This window comes from Pelophylax lessonae (assembly GCF_965119305.1).
Source record: "Pelophylax lessonae genome assembly, chromosome: 5".
Classification (NCBI taxonomy): Eukaryota; Metazoa; Chordata; class Amphibia; order Anura; family Ranidae; genus Pelophylax; species Pelophylax lessonae.
Window position 1 is genome coordinate 435,006,750 of NC_138772.1, and position 19,691 is coordinate 435,026,440.

A 19,691-nucleotide genomic window follows, 5' to 3' on the forward strand; every position below is an offset into this window, starting at 1 on the left:
GCAAAATCATATTTGAAGAGTGGTTTTACGTATACAAACTTGCCTTTTTCCTTAGTTTTTCCGCAGCATCAAGTTCAGCTTTTATTGTCTTATCAAACTTGTTTAGGAGCTTGGGTTTCTTTTTCTTGGCTATAAAACAACATAAAGGATCCTTGTTTTAGTCATTTATCTTATCATCACAGTTAACGTAAATGCAGTGTGGTTATACCTATTATTCACAGCATAACAAAAGTACAGTTATTATCTTGAAAGCAACATTTTCTACAGTAAATACAGCTACAAAAACATATTTCTACATTATATATCATCTGACTTAAATTACTTTTTGTAAAACAATGCTGATTTAGAGCCCATTCACATTAGCGCGACTTGTAAGGCGACTTGTCAGCCTGACAAGTTGCGGTATGTCGCGGTCCATTGAGTAGTACAGGACCGGTTCTAATAGGAGCGACACAAGTCACTCCGACTTAGAAAAAGGGTCCTGTACTACTTTGGGGCGACCTCGGAGCGACTTGCATAGACTTCCATTATGTGAAGTCTCTGCAAGTCGCGCCGAAGTCGCGGTGAACAGCGGTGCATGCGACTTCACAGGTCGCCCCCCGAAGTCGTGTCGCCTCAATGTGAATGGGCTCTGAAAGCATATTAAAAAAACAGATACTTTTTTACAATATGTACTTGTTGAAATCATTAAATATAGTCAATTAACACTGCCTTCTTCCATTGGAATCTCATTGGGTACCTGACACCAAGATCAGCAGGGTTATGCATCAGGTCACAGATTGTGTCACAGACTTCTGTCATTGCTCACAGTTTTTATCATTTATATTTGTCTAGTCTCAATTAGTGAATCCTATCTTTAGCTCACATTATGGAGGCGGCATGGTCATGTTCAAGATCATCCCAAGTCATTAGCATGAATACATGCAAAGTTTTGTTGCCAAAGTAGCTTTTTTAAAATTCCAACTCTGTTATGTTAAGCAGTTATATTAGGGTCAAACAGCGATAGGAGCTCTTTTTGATTTTTTCCTGTGGCTAAAATAACCAGACTATCATATTTGCCCCATGTACAGACACTGCAATGTTCTTGCATCCAATTTCACATCTGAACCAAAAATAAATTACCCCTAATGTCACTGAATCACAAATTACCAAACATTATATAGGGTTATCACTATAATTACTATATATCTTTTTATATAATTTTTGGTCGTTTGTGAAATTACATTAGGGGTAATTTATTTTTGGAAATTGACTTGTAGTACACATTTTTGGGTATTTATTTACACTTCGTTTATTTTAATGTACTTTTACTTTTGGCAATATACAGCAGCGCTACACCCAGTCATCTTCATATACATTATGAGTTGCACGGAAGTGAGTGTCGGATCTCTAAATTAAGTAAGACCTCATCTGGAATATTCAATTCAGTTTTGGGCACCAGTTCACAAAAAGGATATCGGGGAACTGGAGAAAGTGCAGAGAAGGGCAACCAAACTAATAGGAGGCATGGAGGAGCTCAGCTATGAGGAAAGATTAGATTATTCTCTCTAGAGAAGAGAAGATTAAGGGGGATATGATCAACATGTACAAAATACATAGGTGGTCCATATTCTGAACTTGGTGTTGAGTAATTCACTTTAACCAGTTCTGGACTGGAAGGAATTGCCCCCTTAATGATCAGGCCCTATTTTGCGATTCGGCACTGCGTTCATTTAACAGACAATTGCATGGTTGTGCAACGCTGTAACCAAACGAAATTTACGTCCTTTTTTTCCCCACAAATAGAGCTTTCTTTTGGTGGTATTTGATCACCTGTGCGATTTTTATTTTTTACATTATAAACAAAAAAAGAACGACAATTTTTTTTAAAAAAAAGAAAAACAATTTTCTCACTTTCTGCTATATAACATTCCCAAAAAAAATGTAAAAATCTAAATTTTTTAACATTTTAGGCCAATTTGTTTTCTGATACATATTTTTGGTAAAAAAAAATCGCAATAAGCGTATTGATTGGTTTGCGCAAAAGTTATCGCGTCTATTAACTATGGGAAAGATGTATTCCTTTTTATTGTTTTTTTTACTAGTAATGGCGGCAATCGGCGATTATTTGCGGGACTGCGACATTGCAGCAGACAGATCGGACCCCCGACTGACATTTTTGACACTTTTGGGAGGACCAGTGATATTATTACTATAATCAGTGCTAAAAATATGCACTGTTACTATAATAATGACACTGGCAGGGAAGGGGTTAACAGTATAGGTGATCAAGGGGTTAAATGTGACCCTAGGGGAGTGATTCTACCTGTGGGGGCGCGTGGCTTCTGAGATAACCATAGAGACATGTGATCCTATATAGGATTACATGGGCTCTGTGATCATCCCAGGGAGAACGACGGTCAGCTGTGTTTACAACAGCCGACTGTCCTCTCTCACCGGGGAGCGATTGAGAGTGTCAGGCGGCAATCGGAGCTGCCTGACACATGCATCAGCTTCCCCGCTGACGATCAGGGGCGGGAGCGGCGCGCTTGCACCCCAGTCCCTCTCAGGCGAGCGAGGTAGGTCTACGTCATTCTACCTGTACAAGCCACCCTGCTGCAGTAAAAAAGCGGCAGGTGGTTAGGAACTGGTTAAGGCTGGGTTCTCACAGGTCCGGCTACAATTTGCAGTCCATTGTAGTGTGCATTTGTGTTCACTGGTTCACCCAAAAACGCACAGGATCCTTTTCAAATTTACACCGCAGCCATCCCGGACATGCGCAAACTGGCTCCAAGTCGGTCAAACGCATGTTATGCTAATTGGATGTGGTGTAAAACGTATCCAATTTGCATATACGTGAACCCAGTCTAAGATCATCTAAGAGGACAAGGTGGCACTCTAAGTCTGCAGAAAAAGAGATTTAATCTCGAAATATGGAAAGGTTTCTTCACAGTAAGAGCTGTGAACATGTGGAATAGACTCCCATAAGAGCTGGTTCTGGCCAGCTCAGTAGATTGCTTTAAAAAAGGCCTGGATTCTTTCTTAAATGTACATAATATATCGGATTGCCTCTTGGGGGACACAGCACCCAACCCTCTATGGAGTTGATCTTGGGGGATCAGGAAGGATTTTTTTCCCTGCTGGAGAAAATTGGATCATATTTTGGGTTTTTTACCTTCCTCTGTGGGTATAGGATTGTTTATATGGGACTGTAAATTTTTTTCAATTTTTCCCTTTTATTGGTTGAACTGGATGGACTTCTGTCTTTTTTCAACCAGGCTAACTACTGTATGTAACTATGTAAGAACCAAGTCAGAATGTGCATTTGGTGCACAATGGGTTTTGGGAGTTACTTACAGTATTTGGTAAGGTTAAGAAAAGACACCAGTCCATCCAGTTCAACTTGAGCGTGTGAGTTTTTATGTCACTACCACTTTACATATTATTTTACATTGTGTCTGGTTGCTGAAACTCACCTAAAGGTTTTGTTGAATTTATCTACACTCCCCGCTTATAGTATTAAATTTGAAAGTTCCATGTGTCCACACGCTAACAGTAAAGAACCCCTTACCCAGTTTAACCACTTAAGGACCGCCCTACGTACATTTACTGTTGCAGGGTGGCCCTTAGGCGCAAAATCATGTACCTGTACGTGATTTATTCCATTGGCACTGGGGCGCACGCACGTGCATGCCCTGCGGTAGCCAATTAGTGGGTCCAGCGACCGCCATTGCTGAATGACAGGTTGGCAGTCTGCCTAAGCAGACCGTTATCTGTCAGACAGGAAGAGAGAGATCTTGTGTTCCTACTAATCAGGAACACAGATCTTGCATAGATACAAGATAATGTACGATTTACTTGTACGCCATGGGCTATGTGTGGCTGTCCGTCTGAGCACACTGGTATTTCATGGCCCGTCTATATTGGTTTTACCTGTCCAGTTTATTGCCTCTTAATTGCTTTTTATTCCTGACAGTTTATTGTGTCTCAGTTTTGTTAAATTTCCTCAAAAATGTTCTTCAACAAAAAATGATTAATCAAAAAAAAAAAAAATCAGGAACACATCTATCTCTTCCTGCAGTCAGTCCATCCCCGACACAGTTAAAAAGCAGTTAAGACGCTATAAATTTTGCGCAAACCAATTTATGCTTTTTACCAAAAATATGCAGCAGAATACAAATTGGCCTAAACTGATGAAGAAATTTGATTTTTTACAATTTTTATTGGATATGTTCTATAGCAGAAAGTAAAAAATATATACATTTTATTTTTTCAAAATTTTCGATCTTTTTTTGTTTATAGTGCAAAAAAAAAAAAAAAACAACACACAGAGGTAAACAAATACCACCAAAAGAAAACACTATTTGTGGGGAAAAAAGGACATCAATTTTATTTGGGTATGCCGCACGACCACGCAATTGTCAGTTAAAGCAACGCAGTGCTGTATCGCGAAAAGTGGCCTGGTCAGGAAGGGGGGGGGGGATTTTCCAGGTCGAACGTGGTTAAAATTGAACAGCTTCTTATCAAACTTCATTGTGTGGCCATGTATCTTTAGAGCCCTAAGATTAAATAGTTCCCCCCCCCCCCCGTGATACAGTCTGCATTTAAAGATTTGTATATTGCTATCATATCCCCGCTTAAAGAGGAAGTCCAGGCTCCTTCAGAAAAAATTCAGTCAGCAGCTACAAATACTGTAGCTCAGGGCTCAAAATGTCAAGCCCTGAACCACTAGCCAGGCCTTAAAGAGTTACTCGTCACCAGTTGCCCCATCCAACCTCTGTCCTGCCCCTAAACATGGCTTCATCAGTGGCCTTCAGTGCAGCCTCATCGATGCAGCCTATTAGTGCCCATCAGTGCAGCATATCAGTGCCCAACAGTGCAGCTTACCAGTTCCGCCTCATCAGTGGCCATCAGTGCAGCCCATCAGTGGCCATCAGTGCAGCCTATCAGTGGCCATTAATGCAGCCTACAATTGCCCATCAGTTCAGCCTATCATTGCCCATCAGTGCAGCCTATCATTGCCCATCAGTGCAGCCTATCATTGCCCATCAGTGCAGCCTATCATTGCCCATCAGTGCAGCCTATCATTGCCCATCAGTGCAGCATAGCATTGCCCATCAGTGCAGCATAACATTTCCCATCAGTGCAGCCTATCAGTGCCCATAAGTGCAGCATATCTGTGCCCATCAATGCAGCCTATCATTGCCCATCATTGCACCATGCTATTGCCCATCAGTGCAGCCTATTAGTGCCCATCAGTGCAGCCTATCAGTGCCCATAAGTGCAGCATATCTGTGCCCATCAATGCAGCCTAGCATTGTCCATCAGTGCAGCATATCATTGCCCATCAGTGCAGCCTATTAGTGTCCATCAGTGCAGCCTATTATTGCCCATAAGTGCAGCCTATCATTGCCTATCAGTGCAGCATTGCCCATTAATGCAGACTATAATTGCCCATCAGTGCAGCGTATCAGTGCCAATATTGCAGCTATGTAACAGCCAGAGATCCCAACTCTGTGTAATCCAGCCGCCAGACCCTCCTGACCGTTTTCTAGCTAATCGTTTCTGGCCGAAGCGGTGCAGTCTTTTTTACAGGACAACAGAGGGGCTGGGGGCAGCGATCAGCCAGGAAACTGTCGGCCTAGTTCACCTCTGCTTCACACTCACCCTCCACCAATTTCCACTTGCCAAATGTGAGCAGGCCAGTGGAAATTTTAAGGGCTGCTGACTTTTAATATTAGGACACTTACCTGTTAAGGAATCCAGCGGTGTCTTCACCCCAGCCAATTTTTCTATTGGCTCTCGGGTACTGCCGCCACCACCATTGCTTGTGAGTGAAATCAGCAGTGAAGCCTTGCACTTTGCAAATGGCCTGGTGGCGGGCCAAAGCAAGATCACCCGGAAGTGGAAGCGGGTACCTGTCAAAACGAGGTACCCGCGCTCCCCCCCCCCCCCCTGAAAGGCACCAGAGGGGAGGAGGAGGCAGATAAGCGGAGCTTCTCCTTTTGGATGGAGCTGCGCTTTAAGCGTCTCTTCTCCAGGGAGAATACGTTTTTCTTGTAGTAGGCACAATTAGGTGAAATATAGCGTATGTAATGACTTTTATTAGGCATCACAAAGCTAGTGAAATAGACTATTTGCACACCACGCTTTTCAGATATTTGTAAAAAATGTTGAAAAAACTACCGCATTTATCATTTTCCTTCCACTTCACAATTATGTGCCACTTTGTCTTGGTCTATCACATGAATCCCAATAAAATACATTTACGTTTTTGATGGGAACATGAGAAAATGTGGAAAATGTCAAGGGGTATGATTACTTTTTCAAGGCACTGTACGTTAACATTAAAAAAACTAGTATTGACAGGAATACGGATGAATAAATTTATTCTGAAAAATTGGATTTTTGTACTTACTGTAAAATCTATTTTTTTTTAAGTTTGACGGACACAGGGCTCCACAACTCATAACTACTGGGTTATATTGCCTCCTCCAGGAGTAGGACTAGGCAGAACAAAAAACACCTGGTTACGCCCATGGGCCGTCCTCAGCTGGTATATAACCCCCCTCTCGGCTCTAGGTAGCCAGTTTAGTATCAAGCAGTATTAGAAGTAGTATCAAAAACTCCATAGAGGGGTGGGTGCTGTGTCCGTTCATTAACTCAGAGAAATGGATTTTACGGTAAGTACAAAAATCCCATTTTCTCTTTTGTTCATCGACAGACACAGCGCTCCATAAATCATAACTACTGGGACATCCAAAAGCAATGGCAAAAGGAAAATGAGGGGTGGGGAACATAACCCAAGCTAAACATAAGAGTCCTTACCAGGACACAGGAGCCCTAACTGGGTCACAGGAGCCCCATCTGAAATAAAAATTTAAAGAAAAACACCACTCAAGAGGGAACAGTCCCTCTTAAACAGCAGCCTGCCAAACCTTGCAGCAAAAAGAAGCATCCGCAGATGCCAAAGTATCTACTTTGTAGAATTTTGTGAACGTATGCACCGACAACCAAGTGGCCACCTTGCAAACTTAAGATATTGATGCTTGATGATGGAAGGCCCAAAAAGTACTCAGCGCCCAAGTAGAATGCAGCGTGACAGGAGAAAGGAGGAACCTGATCTTTAATGGAATAGGCCTGAGTTACCGTCTGTCTGATCTATCTGGAGATAGTAGCCGAAGAAGCGGCAAGCCCTTTCCTTGGTCCGTCCAACCACAAAAAGCAAGTCTGACCTCCGAAAGGACTCTGTAGCTGCCAGATACACCCGAATCGCACAAACCACATCCAAGGTATGCAAAGCAAATTCCTTGGGATGAGCTGACTTGGAATACAAGGAAGGCAACACAATGTCCTCATTCAAATGGAAGTCAGAGACAACTTTGGGCAGGAATGACAGACAGGGACAAAGAACCACTTTATCCCCATTGACCACCAAATAGGGACTACTACAGGATAATGCTGCCTACCCCAAAATCCTGCAGACCAAGGTAATAGCCACCACGAATGCCACCTTCTGGGATACCGTAGGTAAGGGAATCTCAGGAATATTCTCAAATGGAGGTTTCTGGAGAACCAAAAGCACTAAATTTAAATCCCAAAAGAGACCATATAGGTGGAGCCACATGTTGAACCCCCTGAATGAAGGTACGAACGAAAGAGTGCATGGCTAGGAGTCGCTGAAAGAAGATTGCCAAGGCAGACACCAGGCACTTGATGGTACTCAAGGCCAACTTCTGCTCAATGCCCCGTTGGAGAAAGGCTAAGATCCGAGCCACAGAAAAGGATCGAGGATGAGCGCCAATCGATTCACACCAAGAAATGTACGCTTTCCGTGTACGATGGTAGATCAGCCCTGAGGACAACTGGTCTTCTCTGAAGGTAGCCCCCAAGAGATGCTTACGGCTACTATATTGATTGAAAGACCCTCGACCTTGATTCCTCGCAGGAACCATGGAAGAAGGTTGAGTAGAGGATGACTGGCCTTACCGTACTCCTAGGACGCCTGCCAGAGGAACCTGTGACCTCGCCATGAACCTCCTGTTGAGCCAAACCTGCTGAAGGAGCTATATGCAGTACTGTGCAAACAGAACTGTCTTGTAGGTGGATACCACCAGACCCAGAACCTGTATTCAAGTCAGGAGAGAGAACTGTGAATCATGGCCTGTGGTTTCTGAAGTTTGTCCAGAGGAAGAACCACCCTGGTAAGAATAAAATCAGACCTAGGTAATTCAATTTCCTGGACAGGGTTGGGGGGGGGGGGGGGGGAGACCTTAGGTAGATCAGACGTCAGCCGAACCTTTGCAGGAATTATCTCCGCACAAGGGGACTTCGGGCCTAAAAAAACCCCAAAATGGATAAAGTTTGCTTTTTTGGTACCCCCAAAAGAATCATTTTGTGGATCAACTTGACACTAACGAAGGATAAGGTACTGTACACCACCAGGCAGGGACAACTTTTGGGGAAACTCCGCTGCGTGCTCTACACTGCTGTACCTTCTGCACTGGGGACCCCCAAGCTGCACCATACGCACACAGCAGGGCATGCACCTAGGGGTCTCCACCCACTGGGCCCTCTGTACTGGAACCCTCCCCCCATACCATCAGGGCTGGACACGCACCACCTCAACAAAAGGGGTCCCCGCTGCCTGCCCTAGGACACCCACCAGTCCGCACTGGGGGAGGCCCACTCAACTGAGGGACTTTAGGATGGGAGGAGGGAACCCACAAGCAGGCCTGACCATCCCAGGAGGGTACCCACTTCCACCCCAAAACCACCTAAAGGGGAAAGGGAGATTGTACTAACCCTTCAATGATGCAGGCAATGCTCCAGACAGAACTCTTTGCCACCAAAGTAGGGGAGCGGTCAGCCAAGGGAACGCTGCGACTCGGAACAGCATCTGGTCGTATGCGACCCTGCGAGACATTTAACTCATGGGCCAGGCTCTGTCTGTGAAGCTGTGTCATTGGCCGACCTAGCGTGTAGCTGCGGTCTGCACACGCTCCTTGGATGGGCTGAGGGGACCACTGGATCCAGATTATCCAGACCGTCCCTCAGCCCGGCAGTTGACTGTAGATCTCCCGAAGAGAAAAAAAAAGACAAAAAAAAAGATGCAAGGAATGAGAAAAAATTGATAGGACCAAGAGATCCCAGCAGAGAGCCAAGGTCCTTACTCCTGATTAGACAGACTAGACAGCGCTGTGTCTGTCGATGAACGAAAGAGAAATGCTGGTTGCCTAGCTGTCTCTGGCTTTATTAGGTTATACCCAGATGAGAATGATTAAGAAGGCAAAATTAAGCATGTACTGGGGCCATCAGAAATACAGATTGAAAAAATAATAATAAAGAAGCTAGAAAGTCATAACTGAGAAATTAATGAAGCTATTGGATTGCCATTATAAAAAAAAAGGAAACTAGCATTTTGAAGACAGGTTAAGAATGCCATTTTTTTTTTTACTTCATGAGTCTAGGGTTCCATAAATTATAGCACAATGCTACATATCTGCAGCCAGCATACAACCCGGCCATAGAAATATTTGTCGTCTCATCGGCTTCATTGCTTGCTACATCGCTAATGCAGAACACAAACATAGAAAATTGAATTTCTGATTTCACTTGCTTGTTAAAGATCTATAATGGCCAAGCAGCTAGCAATTATTTGATGAAATATTACTGTTAAAAGTGCATTTATCTTTAAAGCTGTTAAATGCACTAAAATATTCGACTTTTTAAATTGTAATTTTACCTTTAATGTGAATAAGCATCTTTGTGTTTTACAGCATACATCTTTTACATTAACCAGTTATAAAGACCTGTATGTGTTACTGTATATCTATTAGAGCTATAGTAAACCTACATATCATAAACGCACTATTTCCTGCACATAGAATTTATCAAACTGGCAGCACAAAACGAAGGCACACATTGCTATTACTGGTTTCTTTTGTCATGCATAACTTCTTAATTACCATCTTGTCTAATTAAGACAATTAAAGGAACCACTAAAGAATGAGACAATGCTCTTTTATTTTGATTCATTATTTGTGACCCAATTAGAAAATGTGTGCAAAAGCTAATAATTCAATGTAATTAAATATTGATTTTTTTCAGCGGCGGATTAAACAAGCACATGCTAATTTCTTGATTACTAGTAATTCCACATTTTATCTAGAATTATGTAAATACCTAACTACTGATGTGCAATTAAGTGTTTAGTAGATGAAGGCTGCCATGGTAAAGCCCCCCCCCCCCCCTTCTACAAAATGCATTAGTGGGAAACATTTTATATTGCACCTATTACCCTTTCTGGAGAAACCAGTGCAGGCATTAAAAGAGAAAATAAGGTTAATACTGACTCTAGTGTTTATCCTTTATTGATCTTTGGCACCTGACTGCACCACTAGCTCTACTCCCTGTGGTTGCCAGGGTTCTTAACTTCTCACCAGCAATTTGAGCTAGAAAACAAAAAGCCCTCTCTTGAAGCCCACCTCTCTCTGTAACATGAAAAAAGATGGGGATGCACATCACAGTCATATGTCAAGAAGCTGAAATCCCACAAAAGGGCTGCGTGAAAAGCCAAATATATCTGTTGATTTGCCATAGCTCCCCTTAATACTTGTTGTAGAACTTTCACAATTATTATTAAAGGTTTCAAAATATCTGGACTTAAAGATTATATAAACCCAACATTTCCTATTTCTGATAAGTTCCTGCTAAACCATGTACTTGTATGAAAAAATATCCTGTTCTCTTTGTATTGCTTCCTTTGTGTGAAATTCCTGGTGTTCCTGCCAGTCTCTCTGCTTTCCCATCAAAAACTGACCACACTATGCATGAGTGCACAGCGTGGTAAGTTCCCTAGCTGGTCTGGCAGCTCAGCCTGCTCTCCCCAAATGATCATGGCCCCCTGCACAGCCATTCAAAAATTGGGAAAACCATTGCATGTTGTTTCTTCTCCCCAGCTCTCTGAGCTTCTTGTGCAGCGAAGAACAGATCATTTATAAAAAAAAAAAGAAGGAATTTATAAAGTTTTTTTTTTTTTTTTTTTAATCTATACACAAATGTTTTGCCTTTAATTTTATTTTAAATTGAATGGGTTATTTTTCAAGGTGAGGGTTTACATATACTTTAATATGAAAAGTACAATAGAATGGGATGTATGACTTACTAGAAAAAATCTGTTTCTTAGTGTACAATGCAGGACACGGGCCTTTTATTTAATATGAGTGGGTCATACTGTATGCAGCTGCCTTCAGGCGATTGAACACTGGCAAGGGACATCCCCCTATATAACAACTTCCACTCCAAGCTAGCTTCAGTTTTGTTGCCAGCAATATGGAGATCATAAGGACAGAGGAGGGATTGTGCTCCAAAAAATGGAAGCTAAAATATTCTACTTTCATAGTCATACAGCATGGGGCACAGGTTCTTAGAGCCTCAAGCACACTGGGCATTTATCCCCAGTGCAGAAGGCTCCGGCATTAAGTGTGGGCAGTGGGCACACATGTAGCCTGTCAAACTCTATAAAAGGCACCACTTCCTCTTGTGCCAGATTGGTGCAATGAGAATCACTATGATGTCCACCATACCAATCCTGAAGGGCAGGTAAGGGGAAAACCTGGAGAGGTGGAAAGGCATAGATCAGGTTCAAGTGATCCCATTGCCATTGCCCAGTGTCCACTGCAAAATCCTGAGTGTCCCTGGACCAGGCCACAATATTATTCAATTTGCTTTTGAATCTGAAAGCTATTAGATCCACATCCAATGTCCCCCACTTGTGGCAAAAATGCTTAAATATCTGTAAGGAAAGTACATTCCCTCGACCAAATACCGTGACAACTGAAAAAGTCTGCTTGCCAATTTTCTGCACCTGGAATGTCAACAGCTGACAGAGCAGAAACATGAAGTTTTGCTCAAAAGAAAATTAATTCTGTTTCCTTTAGACATACGATGCCTACTTGATGGTTGATGTATGCAGTTGCCGACACACTGCCCAACTGGATTTTCGTTGGGTGCCTTCACAATAGAAGTGTCCAGCATTGAAGAGAAAGGTGAATCACTCTGAACTCTACAATGTTTAAGAGAAGGCAAGCTTCCTGTGATGACTAAGATGATTACATTTAGAGGGAATCCAGGACTGCTCCCCAGCCCAAAAGACTGGCATCCATTGTGAGAAACATCCATGTTTTTAGATGAAAGGCTTCCTTGACTACAACCATGGGTTAGAAATCTACCACCTAGAGAGTCTGACCTTATGGGTCAGTCCAAGGGTCGAGTCTGTCCCATGCACCAAGAAAGTTAAGTTGCAATAGTCTGGAATTAAACTGGGCATACTTGCGTTGCAAGAGGAATGTTTGAATCTAGAGGAACAAACAGAGTCTTCGTTTCAAAAAGGGCTGGACTCCTCAGTTTGGCTTGAGAATTGGAAAAAAGGTAGGAACCTTGAAAGTGTTTTTCTTTTTAAACAGGACTAACGACCTCTTGATACAAGAGCTGTTGGAGAGCAGCAAGCAGATCTCGGCACAAAGCAAGGAAGAGGTGGAGTTTGAAACTCCAGTTCGTAGTCCCTGGAATAGAACTCTGAATGCAGACACCTCAGATTTTCTGGGACAAAGAAAGCCAACAAGATGTGCCCCTACTCTTAGTGGGTATGCCCCATTACTGTAAGAGGCCATGGAATCAGTCTTGGCTGGTTTTGAAGGCTTTGTCTTCTTAGGAACGTACATTCCAGTGGTGTTGGAAGACAGAGGGACAAAAGGAACCTTTCCTTACCTCAAATGTAGAAGTCTTGCTGGTGGAAATGCTAGCTTTCTTCGGGGGAGCAGAGTACTCTTACCCCTGTGATCTCCCTGATGTATTTATTCAAGGAGAGACCTAACAGGCATTCGCCTTTAAAGGGTAACCGCTCAAGGCGTTTCTTGCATCGGAGCTCAACTGACCAGAGTTGACAGAAGCATCCATAAGGTTGGAACAAGGATTTCAGACCATGCGCTTAGTCTTGACAGCAATCACCTGGAAGGCATACATAAGAGGCACTAAGATCTATTATTAGTGTCCAATATTAAATCAAGCAGAATCACTTTGGTGAGTCTGCTTCCTTTCAACAAAGAACTTTAATCAAAAATGGGGTCCTGGGGGAGATCCAGTAGATAGCAGTGAGGGCACCACATCAAAGGTTAAGGCCCCATGCACACAGGGCGTCAGAAAAAATGAGCTGCAGAGCCACTTCTAACACCAGGAAAAAGCAGCTGTAAAAACTTGCTTTTAGTAGCTTTCTCCATTGGCGTTATTGCACGTTTGACCACGTTGCTTTTCGCAGCGTTTTTCTGCCTCCATTCAAAATCAATGGTTCCCTATGGGAGCCTATTGATTTGAATGGAAGGTGCATCGCAAGTCAGATCAGGATAATCCGACTTGTGCTCTGAGAATCTTGAGGGGGAACGCCACGCCAAAATGGGGAAAAAAAACGGCGTGGGGTCCCGCCCAAAATACATACCAGACCCTTATCCGAGCATGCAGCCTGGCAGGCCAGGAAAGGGCAGGGGATGAGCGAGCGAGCGGACCCACCCCTCCTGGACCATACCAGGCCATACGCCCTCAACATGGGGGGTGTGGGTGCTTTGGGGCAGGGGGGGCTCTGCACCCCTCACCCCAAAGCACCTTGCCCCCATGTTGATGAGGACAAGGGCCTCTTCCCGACAACCCTGGCCGGTGGTTGTAGGGGTCTGTGGACAGGGGGCTTATTGGAATCTGGAAGCCCCCTTTAACAAGGGGGCCTCCCAGATCCCGGACCCCCTCCCTATGTGAATGGGTTATGGGGTACATTGTACCCCTACCCATTCACCCCATAAAAGGCAGTGTATGTAAATAATGACAGCAGACGTTTTGAAAAGTTTATTAAAAAACTTCATCCGGTCTTCTCCCCTCTGCTCTTCTGGTCTTCTCCCCTCCCCTCTTGTCCCCTCCGCTATTTTTGTTCCTCTGGTCTTCTTCATCCTCCGGTCCTCCTCCGACAATGTCTCCAGTGATTATACCGGTCTACGGTATCTGCAGCTTGTTATATAGCCATTAGGGGCATGGCCTCCCGGTGATGTCATCAGGAGACCCGCCCCTTTATGTCACAGATGATGTCATCTGGAGCTAAAAGGTGAGTATTACCCTTTTTCCTTGTGCTTAAGATGTGCCATGAATAGCATCCCCAGTGGGGTAATCAAAATCTCCACAGTAGGAGAGAGGGAGGGGGAAGTACCTTGGTGCCAAGCACTTATAGACTGCAATAACCTAGGTAGGACAGTAATAGTTGCTATACTGTACCTGCATGAGAAAGGCAGGAATGGTGCCAGTCCTAAGACATGCCCAGAAAGCGTCAGGGGGGGCAGCCACATAACCCTATTGAAAACGAGGCAGTGAATGCTTGGCAAACCCCCTATTCTTGCAGTCGCACTAGGTGTCACTTGGAGGAATGGCATGGGTGTAGTAATGATGCTACAGAGGCACTTGTAGACATAATTGGTGATTAATTCAAATGAACCCTGGCACTCCTCCCAGCCATGACCACCGGAAGGGATTTTGGAAAATGAGAGCAACCTAGACTGAAAGTTTAAAGGACTCCCTGCCTATACTCACCACAGGATCTAGTAGACAGAAGTAATAGGGGATATACCCCATCCTGGCTTCTCCTTTTGCAGGGGTTTTCGGGGACAGGACTGTTCCATTTACTGAGCATGGCCCTAGACCTGGGAGGCAACCTAAAGCTAACTCAATGTGTTGCACTACATGTCAATGGGAATGTTCACAACAGGATCCAGTGCATGTAGGAAATAATACAGGCCAGCCCCGTATCTTCCATCTGGCGAGATCTGTGTATGGTCCCCCAAGAATCTGCCAAGGTGTCAACACATTTTGAAGATGCATGAGGAGCTGCAGTGACTATAGTAGGATTCTTGATAAAAGAATTACCTTGGTGAAATACCATCATTCAGAGAGAGAGTGAAAGCTCCATATAAGAATGTAAGCTTCTTTCAGTAGAGCGAGGAGGTCCATCACCTAAGGACACTAGTAAGAAAATGAGGCTAGTTGGGAGTGGGAGAGGTTACACAGGGGGAGTTCTCGGCAGCCTTTTTTTTTTTTTTGCTAGTGCCCAATCACTTGAAGGTAGCTGCAGTCGCAATGATTTAAGAGCCATGTACTGTATGACTAGGAAGAACACATTTTGTCCAAACACAGTAGGTATGTGTGTTCTTACTTTGATCTGGATGTGCTCTGTGTATTTCTTGCAGATCTATGCTATAATCCAGCATGAATTTTTGTCTCTGTGTAGGAACCTCCTGATATAAAGATCACTCACTGCTGCTCTTTTTCCTTGTACAGGGTGACTGGTCTTGTCCTTCTGTAGTTTTCTGTAGGTAGCCTGCATTTAGTGGGCTTATTGGATCTTTCCCAAAAGCACTTTACATACACTATATTGTATGTATGTATGTATGTATGTATGTATGTATGTATGTATGTATGTAAAGTATGGGGACGCCTGCCTTTACTTACACGCACATGAACTTTAATGGCATCTCAGTCTTAGTCTGTAGGGTTTGATATTGAGTTGGCCCACCCTTTGCAGCTATAACAGCTTTCACTCTTCTGGAAAGGCTGTCCACAAGGTTTAGAAGTGTGTCTGTGGGAATATTTGACCATTCTTCCAGAAGCGCATTTGTGAGGTCAGGCACTGATGTTGAACGAGAAGGCCTGGCTCGCAGTCTCTGCTCTAAATTATTCCAAAGGTGTTCTATCGGGTTCAGGTCAGGACTCTGTGCTGGTGAGTGAAGTTCCTCCACCCCAAACTCGCTCATCCATGTCTTTATGGACCTTGCTTCGTGAACTGGTGCGCAGTCATGTTGGAACAGGAAGGGGCCATCCCCAAATAGTTCCCACAAAGTTTGGGAGCATGAAATTGTCCAAAATGTCTTGGCATGCTGTCGTCTTAAGATTTCCATTCACAGGAACTAAAGGGTCAAGCACAACCCGTGAACAAAAACAAAACCCATACCATAATCACCCCCCCCTCCACCATAGACACACTTCTAAACCTTGTGGACAGCCTTCCCAGAAGAGTTGAAGCTGTTTTAGCTGCAAAGGGTGGGCCAACTTCATATTGAACCCTACGGACTAGGACGCCAAAAAAAGTTAATGTCCGTGTAAAAGGAGGCATCCCAATACGTTTGACAAAATAGTGTATTTATTCTAAATTCACACCAGTTCCTGTCTTCAATGAACTTACAATCTAAGGTCCCTAACTCACATTCATACATTTTCATACTAGGGTCAATTTAGGCAGGAACCAAGCACATCTTTGAAGTATGGGAGGAAACCCACACAAGCAAAGGGAGAAAATCCAGGCAGGTAGTGCCATGGCTGGGATTCAAACCAACAACCCTAATGCTGCCAGGCAGAAGTGGGTTTGCTAATTCTTTAGGTGCATACAAAGTAGATTTATATCCTTTGTGGCTATTGAGGAATATATTTCAAAAAAAGGTTTTTGTTTCCCAGAGTTTAGAATGGACAATAATTCATTGAGTGAATTGTGTACTGAATGGAAATGTCAAGATAATGGAGAAAAACCTTCGAACAGAAGCTCAAGAGGAGTGAATTGCTGTACACTACAAACTGGCTAAAAAGTTCAAAGGAAACTATTAGCTATATACAGGATGGTCAAATATTGGCTGAACAAGGTCTTACATGGAGAACGGTGGTGGGTCTGACTGAAGACACTACCAAAGATCAAAGACTTGCTACAGTGACATCAATGGCAAGATTGTTTGCTTCAGTGTAGAATTATAAAGCAATTGCAAACAGTTTTTTTCAAACAAAATTTTAAACTTGTGTCATTCAAAGTGACACAGTAAAGTGTCACTTTGAATGACAATTGCGTGGTCATACAATGCTGTACCCAAATAAAAGGTTTATCATTTTTGTCACACAAATAAAACGTTCTTTTGGTAGTATTTAATCACCACTGGGATTTTTCTTTTGCTTAAACAAAGACAAAAAAGTTTAAAAAAGAAAAAAAAAACGTTTTCAGTTTGTTACAAAATTTTGCAAACAGGTACTTTTTCTCCTTGATGAGCGCTGATGAGGCAGCACTGATGGGCAATGATAGCCAACACTGACGAGGAGGCACTGATTGGCAGCACTGGTGGGCACTGTTAACCACTTGCCGACTGCCGCACGACTATTTACGTCAGCAGTCAGCTCCTCACAGGCAGAGTGACGTAGATCTACGTTGCTAGCCTGTGAGGGTCTAGGGAGCGAGCACGTGCTCCCACATGGTCACGGACCCCCCCCCCGCGCGTGTGACCAGCGGACCCGATGTCTGCCGGTCTCTCTGCGATCGTCGCTGCGGAGGGAGAAAGTCAGGCAGCTAGTGTAAACAAGCCGCCTGTCATTCTCCCGTGTAGAAACAATGATCACACAGTTCTACTATGTAGGACCGTTGATCACTGTTTCTACAGCTCAAGCCACAGTCAAATCACAGTTAGAATCATGCCCCTAGGGACACACACAGCTCCGCCCTCTCAAATAAAATTAACCCCTTCACTACCAGTGTCATTTTGCAGTAACAGTGCATATGTATAGCACGGATTACTGCAGTAATGTCACTGGTAACCCCAAAAGTGTCAAAAATGTCAGTCAAGGGTCTGATCTGTCCGCCGCAATGTTGCAGTACCGCAAAAGAAAAAAAAAAAAAAAAAATCGCAGATCGCCGCCATTACGCGTTAAAAAAAAAAAAAAAACAACAAAAATGACAAAAATCTTTCCCTTTGTTAGTAAACGTGATAACTTTTGCGCAAACCAATCAAAATACGCTTTTTGCATTTTTTTTACCAAACATATGTAGCATAAAACAAATTGGCCGAAAATGTTAAAAAATTTTGATTTTTAAATTTTTTTTGGGGAATTTCATATAAAAATATGTGAAAAATAACGGAATTTTTGTAAAATCTTACCTGTAAAATTCCTTTCTCTGAGTCCTCCGACAGTCGCCGCCTCTTCATATTCGTCACATATGGGGTATTAGACTTTGCTCCGAAGGAGTAGCTAGGCAACAGAATATGTTAACAATAAAGCTTTAACATATCCCACCCTCAAGGGGTGGTCCCCTCAGTCAATACCCTCCTACTTCCTGCAACCATATCTCAGTTTTAGTGGAATAGCAGTAGAGTATACATTCAAACCCCAAAAGAGGGGCGGGGGCGGCGACTGTCGGAGGACTCAGAGAAAGGAATTTTACAGGTAAGATTTTACAAAAATTCCGTTTTCTCTTACGTCCTCCGACAGTCGCCGCCTCTTCATATTCGTCACATATGGGGACGTCCCAAAGCAGTGCAAACATGAGGGGTGGGAAACGCATCCGCGCCGAAAGGCAACGCAGTCTCCACATCAAAGAAAAGAACCTTACCAAAGGAAGGAAACCAGCTGGGCAACAGCAAAAATAAGTGCTCAACAGGAGCAACAACCCAGGAAAAGACAAAAAACCAGGGGATACAAAACTTATCCCAACAGCCAGGAGTCCCCAACAAGGGACCCTAGGGAACAGCCGCACTAAGAACCTTGCGGCCAAAGGAAGCATCCGCCGATGCCTGAACATCTACTTTGTAGAATTTTGTGAAAGTGTGTACGGTCGACCAAGTCGCCGCCTTACACACCTGGGCTACAGAAGCCCCATGACGACAGGCCCAAGACGTACTCAGAGATCTAGTAGAGTGCGCCTTCACAGGCACAGGGGGAACCTTCCCCTGCAAGGCATAGGCCTGTTCAATGGTCTGCCTGATCCATTTGGCAATGGTAGAGGCGGAAGCCGCCATGCCCTTCCGAGGACCCTCTGGAAGAACAAACAAGGAGTCCGTCTTTCGAAAAGACTCAGTCGATTTAAGGTAAACCCTAATCGCCCGAACAACATCCAGAGAATGCAATCTCACCTCCTTTGGATGTTTAGGCTTCGTGCACAACGAAGGCAAAACAATATCCTCGTTAAGATGGAATTCCGAAACTCGTTTCGGCAGAAAAGAAGGATTAGGTCGCAAGACCACCTTATCCAAATGAACAACCAGGTACGGAGACTTGCAGGACAAAGCCGCCAGTTCCGACACTCTGCGAGCCGAAGCGATCGCCACCAAAAAGGCGACCTTTTTGGACAACATAGACAACGAGATCTCCCTGATCTGTTCAAAAGGAGCACGTTGTAACACAGATAGGACTAGATTCAAGTCCCAAGGGGGCAAAGGATCCCTCCTAGGAGGAACCAGATGCCGCACACCCTGAATAAAAGTGCCAACCAAGGAGTTGGAAGCCACGGGACGTTGAAACAGAACGGCCAGCGCAGACACCTGACCCTTTATCGTAGCCAGCGCCAAACGCTGATCGACACCCGTCTGAAGGAAAGACAGCACACGGGAAACCGAGTACGTGCGGGGTGAAAACCCCCTGGACTCACACCAGGCAAAATAGGCCTTCCAAGTACGGTAATAAACCTTTCCCGAGGAAGACTTCCTCGCGTTGATCAAGGTATGAACAACCTCTGGAGAGAGACCCTTCTCCTTCAGGACCTCGGTCTCAACAGCCAGGCCGTCAAAGCCAGCGACTGTAAAGCAGGATGGTAAATCGGTCCTTGAGACAGTAGATCGTCCCGAAGAGGCAGACGCCAGGGGGCGTCGACCGCCAGA

The 19,691-nt window shown here is 44.0% G+C and overlaps 1 protein-coding gene across 1 annotated transcript in view; it reads right to left on the minus strand.

The window, feature by feature from the left end:
- Positions 1 to 19,691, minus strand: part of ASPH (aspartate beta-hydroxylase) — a 396,229-nt gene that overhangs the window by 129,948 nt on the left and 246,590 nt on the right. The window contains exon 15 of the mRNA XM_082258996.1: positions 44 to 129. Coding sequence (XP_082115122.1) covers positions 44 to 129 — 86 coding nt within the window. The remainder of the gene's footprint in view (positions 1 to 43; positions 130 to 19,691) is intronic.